Source organism: Poecilia formosa, unplaced genomic scaffold (assembly GCF_000485575.1).
Source record: "Poecilia formosa unplaced genomic scaffold, Poecilia_formosa-5.1.2 Scaffold295, whole genome shotgun sequence".
Classification (NCBI taxonomy): domain Eukaryota; kingdom Metazoa; phylum Chordata; class Actinopteri; order Cyprinodontiformes; family Poeciliidae; genus Poecilia; species Poecilia formosa.
This window is the reverse complement of record NW_006800234.1, coordinates 590,724-597,566: the sequence shown is the minus strand read 5'-3', so window position 1 is coordinate 597,566 and position 6,843 is coordinate 590,724. Positions and strand designations below refer to the sequence as shown.

At 39.8% G+C, this 6,843-nt stretch overlaps 2 protein-coding genes across 2 annotated transcripts in view; both read left to right on the top strand.

Annotated features, from left to right (window-relative positions):
- The window catches only part of LOC103151871 (membrane-associated phosphatidylinositol transfer protein 2-like), a 127,266-nt gene that overhangs the window by 39,708 nt on the left and 80,715 nt on the right, over positions 1–6,843 (top strand). The gene's annotated exons all lie outside the window — the stretch shown is intronic.
- LOC103151863 (RILP-like protein 1) lies at positions 1,134–6,815 on the top strand. Its single transcript, XM_007572120.2, has 8 exons — positions 1,134–1,628; positions 2,418–2,568; positions 3,463–3,584; positions 3,666–3,941; positions 4,828–5,013; positions 5,290–5,432; positions 5,520–5,618; positions 5,826–6,815. The coding sequence occupies exons 1-8, from the start codon at positions 1,353–1,355 to the stop codon at positions 5,917–5,919; spliced, it is 1,347 nt and encodes a 448-aa protein (XP_007572182.1). The 5' UTR covers positions 1,134–1,352; the 3' UTR covers positions 5,920–6,815.

Below are 6,843 nucleotides of genomic sequence, written 5' to 3'. Positions count from 1 at the left end.
GTGTTGCTTCATTAATAAAATACCTTTTACAAACTTGGGAAGCTTTTGGGGGTATAATTTAGTAAATAGTTTCAGCAGAAATATGCTTTCAAAAATCAATATGAACTTATTTTCAGTTACTGAATGAAATACCAAATGTTCCTTTGTCTAAAAGGAGGATAGACCACTGAAAAATAGTCCAACCTTTTGAATAATACCAAAGAAGCTGACTTGTCAGTCTTTTAAATATGGGTCAACTGCATTCTATAAATTTGAATATGCTTTGTTGAGGCTTGTTTGTCGAATTAAAAGTAACAAAAATAAGAAAAAAGGATAAGCAAGCATCTGTTTTAATCAAATCTATGTTTCTGTATTAAAATGTTTTTTTATTGGTGTGATGTTCTAATCTTTATGTTTTCATTAGCTGTTAGTGGAAAATCATAAATAACAGAAATGGCTCGAAAATAGCCATGTAGAATTAACCTAAATAATGTAATTTCACTTAGTGAATTGGGTTACTGAAATAAACTTTTGCGTCTGGAGGACGTAATTGTTGGGCTTCCATGAAGTATCAATAAATGTTTTTTTTTAATCTATGTTTTTTTATTTCTTTATTTTGTTTTTAATCTGCTTTAAACAGATCCTTTAATCGCTATATTTGACTGGATGTTTTTATAAATGGTAAGTTTTTGCGTACTGCATGCGAAATCATCCGCAAGTGGTGGTTGGGCATCGAAGGTTGCGTATGCACGTCTTGACATGCGCAGTAGTGCTTTGTATATAACTTGAAGGAGGAATGGTGTCTTCAAAAGCCGTTGAAAAAACGACAACTTCTATAAATTACACAGCGCCTGTGATCGAGAAAGCACACACTGCTATTACCTTTAATCTACTTTAGTTTTATGTTTTATTATGTTGCTTATAGTAATATTAATCCACTGTTCCCTTGTGAAGTGGATGGTTTTTGAAATTAAATTATTACTTGCACAAACAGAACTTCACCGTTTAGCTTGATTGAATAAGAAGAGTCATAAAATATATGCTAATTCACTTTATTCATTGACTTATTTTGAATTGAGAAGGGGGTAAGTGTGTGCCACAGCACTTTGATAGGTGGAATCTTAAATTTCCGAGTTTTCGGTTTGACCCGAAGGCAGCATCAGCGGTAGAGCAGCACCGCAGACGTTGGTCAGGTTTAAACTGTCAACAAACTCCAACAGGTTTCCTCGGCGTTCAAACACGCCTCAGCGTGCTTCCGTAAACTCATTATTTCCACTCTTAATGTGAGCCTGTTGAAAGCTTTGAGGTTAGCAGAGATATGCTGGATTTCGAGGGTGTAATTAAAGAACCAGGGACAGACAGAGACCCACGATATGTCAGCGCTGGACAGACCCGCGGCGGAGCTCACCGTCATGGACGTGTACGACATCGCGGCGGTGCTCGGCCAGGAGTTTGAGCGGGTCATAGACAAGTTCGGGTGCGAGTGCCTGGTTGGGGTGGTTCCCCGAGTGGTGCGGGTTCTGGAGTTTCTGGAGGCACTTGTGGGCCGCGGAGCAGCTGGTCAGGAGGCTGAGGAGCTGCGCAGGGAGCTGGACAGGCTGCAGCGGGAGCGGAGCGACAGATACGAGCAGGAGAAGAAGCACCAGAAGGTCAGTGCAGAGAATCCGCATCGACTTGACAGGCTCTTCGCTCTGCAGAAGGTTCACACGTTGTCCCGCCACAACCTCAAACTCCAATGGACTTCATTGGAGTTTGAGGTTATAGAGCAACCTAAATCTGTATATTTCTATTTTAAGTACTTAAGTTATTTTAAGTAATTAAAATAACTTATAATTGTGAAGTGAAAAGGAAACGATATCATTTAATGTTTTTTGTTTGTTTGTTGATTTTTTTTTTCTTTTTTACAAAATGAAAACCTGATAAGCTCAACATCTATTAACATTCAGCCCCCAGGAATCAACTCACTCTTGCTCTCATTATTAATGCTGTTTTTCAGGCATGTCCAGCTTGAACATCTGGAGACCGATCTTTGTTAACAATTACTGCAAGTAGCTACTGCTCTGTTAGATTTAACAAAGGGCATTTTTGAACGTAAATTTAATTTTGGACTTTGACTGAATAGAAGTTGAAACTAAACCATTCAACTCTGGCCACAGTTCAGTGCACTAACCTCAATGGCCTGTATTTATATTTATTCATATTCACAATAACTCTCTGACGGGCACTTTTGCCTCTGGTGAAGAAAAGCATCCCCACCTCACGATGAAACTTTTACACAAATAATCTGCTTGTTCGATAAATGTTCACATTTTCATTTAAACAAAGGTGGGACGTTTGTTTCGCTGCTGACTTAGATCCAGACCCTGCTCTGAAGAAAGGCAGCAAACCAAAACCATGCTAAACAGATTCACTCGGCTGTCATATCTTCTGTGGCTCAGGAATTGGAGCAGGTGGAAGATGTATGGAGGGGAGAAGTCCAGGACCTGCTGTCTCAGATCACTCAGCTTCAGGCAGAGAACAAGAGGCTGCTGGTGAGCCTCTCGCTGAAAGAGTCCCCCGTCACAGAGGAGGACCTACAGAAACACGAAGGTGGGTGCATCTTTCTGATTGATTATTAGCCATGTTGTAATCACTGCAGAGAAAACGCAGTTCATTATGCTCATGCAAATACAAACATAATATGAGATATCAGCTCAAATTCTATATTGATTCTTCCCTACTGTTAATCACTCGGGCATAAAAACCCAATAAACTCAAAGGATGAACCAGTGTCGCATTGAACATTGAACCTGTTAAACTGTTCATGTGTTTAAGGTAGTTTTTTTCATGACTCGGCCTTTTAGTTGCCCTCAATTTGTCCCCTTTTCTGTCACAACACTGCACAATTTAGTGTTGCGGTAAGGTTAATAAAAAGTAAACTGAAAATTAGCAAACAAGCAAAAAAGTTAGAAAAAGACTTTTAAAAAATCTTCGCAAAGCTACATAAAAATACACGTTTGTAAGTTGACCTCAAAGTAGGTCAGTCGGGAGCTTGGAAAGGAGACTATTTTTGAAGCAGACCAAAATATATCTCTTGTGTGAGACTCTTGGTGCGTGCAGCTGTACTTACAGTCTGAGCTGCAGCCCTCACACAAACTCAAACACTCGCTAATGGATTTGTGCACTTAAATAAATTAGTTCTGCATGACTAGATTACCGTGCCCGCTGATGCATTAGTTTTCTTAATGGTGTATGAAATGATATCATTGTGCAAGAAAATCTAAGCAAGCCTTAAATAGATCGGATATTAAAAAATGGAAATAAGCATTTTAGCATCTTATAATGTGTTTACTGCATGAAAATAGGCGTTTGGAGGTTTGTTTCTACTTGAACTTTACATGCTGTCTGTCTGATAACACATCTGAAAAAAAAAAAAAAAAGAGATTTTTCTGTGTGGATTAATTATTGTGGCTCTCATATCACTGACGACGTCTTCCTTATTAGCACAAACGTCTGAGAAAGAAAGCCAAGTGATACAGAAGCTAAAAGACCTGGCGGATAAACAGAGAGACGAAATCCGTGCGAAAGACCACGAGCTAACGCTAAGAAACGAAGATGTTGAAGCGGTCAGGATTTGATCTTCAGTCAAAACATGTTGACGCCATCTTTGACATGAACTAAAGTGGCTTTAACTCTCTCAAAAACAGCTCCAGCTGCAGCAGCATCGGCTCATCAGGATCAACCAGGACCTTCTACACAGGACCGGACTGATGGAGGCTCAGGGCAAGACGCTGATCCAGCAGAGAGCTGAGCTGGAGGCCTCTGCCCAGGCGCAGCAGCAGGAGTATGCAGCGCTGCAGCTGGAGGTCAGGAGACTGACAAAGGAGCTCCAGGAGAAGGAACTAGAAAGAGAACTTGTAGAGATGGAATCCCCTCTGGGAACAAGATCTGGGAACTCTTCACCAACGTCGGCACCATTGACGGTAAGAAGTGTGTCGGGCTGCTTGTGATGCACCAAGATAAAATGACATGTAGCAGCTGTAAAGGGGGAGGAAAAATTTAAACGATTTTCTAAATCATTTCCTAATCAAAATATGACAAGTGTGGCATGTTTATGTGTAATCCCAGATTACCCTGGTACACTAAAATACATTCTTGTTGAGCCACCTTACTAGAAAATAGGGTCCAATTTCAATCTCAGTATAAATCCAGCCATTCTGTGAAGACCTTGGAGGTTTGTTAGAGGACATTAGTGAACAAACGTCATCAAGAGGACCAAGAAACACAGCAGACAGGTCGGGGAGAAAGTTGGAAAAAAGTTTAAGGCAGGGTTAGTTCAAAATATTCTCCCTACCATGTGGAGGAAAGCTTGTACAGCACATTACCCTGGACACGTCCCAACAGTGAAACATGGTGGTGGCAGCATTATATCGTGGAGAAGCATTTTTTCAGCAGGGAAAAGAAAACAGATCAAAGCTGAGTGTGTGCTGAGTTGGCCCAGTCAAAGTCTAGATCTAAATGCAATTGAGAATCCGCAGCAACTTTTGAAAACTGCAGTTCAGACGTCACACTCTACATTCAGCTTGAGCTTTTGCACAAAGAAGAATGAACAAAATTTTCAGTCACTTGATGAGCAAGACTGGCTGAAGTAAAACACCATGAGACATGCAGTTTGCAGCAACAGGTGGTTCTACAAAAGACTGTTTTTTTATTTAAAATCATGCATCATCTTCCTCCCACTCAGCTACTTTGTCACATAAAATATGATGAAAATGCACGAATGTTTGTGGTTGAAATGAGACCAAATGTGAAAACATCCACTGTGTTTTGCCAAGCTCTGTAAATGGCTGGTCTTTGTCCCGAATCCAGGCTGCAGAAACCATTCTTTCTGACTCTGTCAAACCGCGTTCTGTGTGGGTGGAGTGTGGAGGGGATCCTGGCTTCATGGCAAAGTGCCTCGAGTGTGACAAGAGCCTCTCACTTCTGTCAACAACAGCAAACAGAAAGAATGTGGGAGACCTTACTAAAGAAGAAAACACTGCAGCACATGTTCTGGTAAGAGCTTGTTTCAATAGACTGCATGCTGCTGATAGAAATGATTTCTACATCCCATTTATTGCTAATCAGCTGTCTCAAATTACCTTTTCCACCACTAGCTTTCAGCAACATAGGCCTTCTTTTGAGCATAGCAAATCATTTACCATCACCGTGACAACCAGGTTATCATTTCCCCTGCTTGGCTGCCCAGAGGCCCACTCAGCCACCGGCTTTGTTACTGCTGTTGATGCAAGAGAACAGCTGAATGTGTGTTTTTTTTTCTTTTTACTGTAGACTCAGTCAGCTCCTGCAGAGTCTGAGGATGAGGCAGACAAACCTCGTTTCACCTTGCAGGAGCTGCAGGATGTCCTGCAGGAGAAGAACGAACTCAAAGCCCAGGTGTTCATGCTCCAGGAAGAGTTGGCGTATTACAAGAGGTAGGATTTGATTTGAATTCTCTCACTCTGGCTTCTGTTAAAAAGGCATTGGCACTGGAATGTAATGAAACATCTATTTTGCTTCAGTGAGGACTTGGAAGACGACACCAGCCCTAGTGACTCTACCACAAATACCCCATCACAGCTGACTTCAGCCGATCAGCCTGAATCAGGAATAAGACGGCTGTAAGTAAAGAGATCAGTACTTCTTTTTTTTTTTCTTCCACCACCTAATTCAAGGTTTTTAATGCCCATTTTTGCTTTTAATATCAACAAAGGAATTTGCAATAAATAGTAACGCTGCCATAAAAACTCACTGAAACTCTTTCAATGTATTTTTGTGTTTTCTTCTTCAACACTCCTCAACCTGTTGTCCATTTTCTATCTGGACAGGATCTTCACTGCCATAATGCCCATGGTGGCTGCCGGTTTAATCACAGACGATCCCACGTTGTTGCCAATAAGAAGACTTGTTTCCTTTGTATGACTTGTCTTTTAAAGGAAATGTTCATCTCGACACAAAGAGCTGATTTAACAGCAGAAATTATTCTAAGCTAATCCTATGTTGTGTTCATACTAGACATGGGCCAATTAGAGAATCTTGTTGTATTATAGTAATAATCAAGCACAATCAGAAATGTCAAAGATATTGTGATTGCTTTTATGTTAAACAAAAAAGTAATAAGTTTTACTGCTGTTGTTTAAGCAATATAGCTGGCTGATTTGCAGTGCGCAGTAACATGTGCGAAAGGAGAGCATTACATTTTTTATGTTCCTTACAGCTGGAGAAAACTCAAGCACTTTTTATGCACTTTTTATGACATATTATTGAGGGATTTAATTCAGAAATGAGGAATGACAAAAAATGTTCCTACATTTGAAGCCATGAGTTTTTAAAATCTCTGGATGCCTTGATGTTGATAACCAACCCCTGCCTATTCATTTTATTTACATCAGTGTGAATTAACGGGCCTGTTTTTATATGTTTTACTTATGGCCAGATTGGCAAGAAAGAGCTTTAAATGAATCCAAATAGTCCAAATACAGGACAACTGAGGAGTTCTTTGAAAATAATGAGAATTTGTGAATAGTTTTTTGGGGTTTTTTTTTTTAGTTGTTTTTAGCTTTGCAGGGTTAGGGTCTGAATTATGCAAAAACTGTGCCTTTACAAGTTACTTGGACATTAAGGGAGATTTGTTTTTAAAGTCATAGTGTGTATATTAATCTGTGTGAAAAGTGTTTTTGCTCAGAGAAGCCACAGCCTTACTGCTTTATTATTAATAATTATGTAACAAATTTGCTGTGGATAGCATCATGTGTCTGCTGAGCAGTACATGTAAAATTGTGTTACTTGTGATTAAAGTAATAAAAGTTTATTTTTGCTATTTTGCATGTGTGTGTCTATTGAATA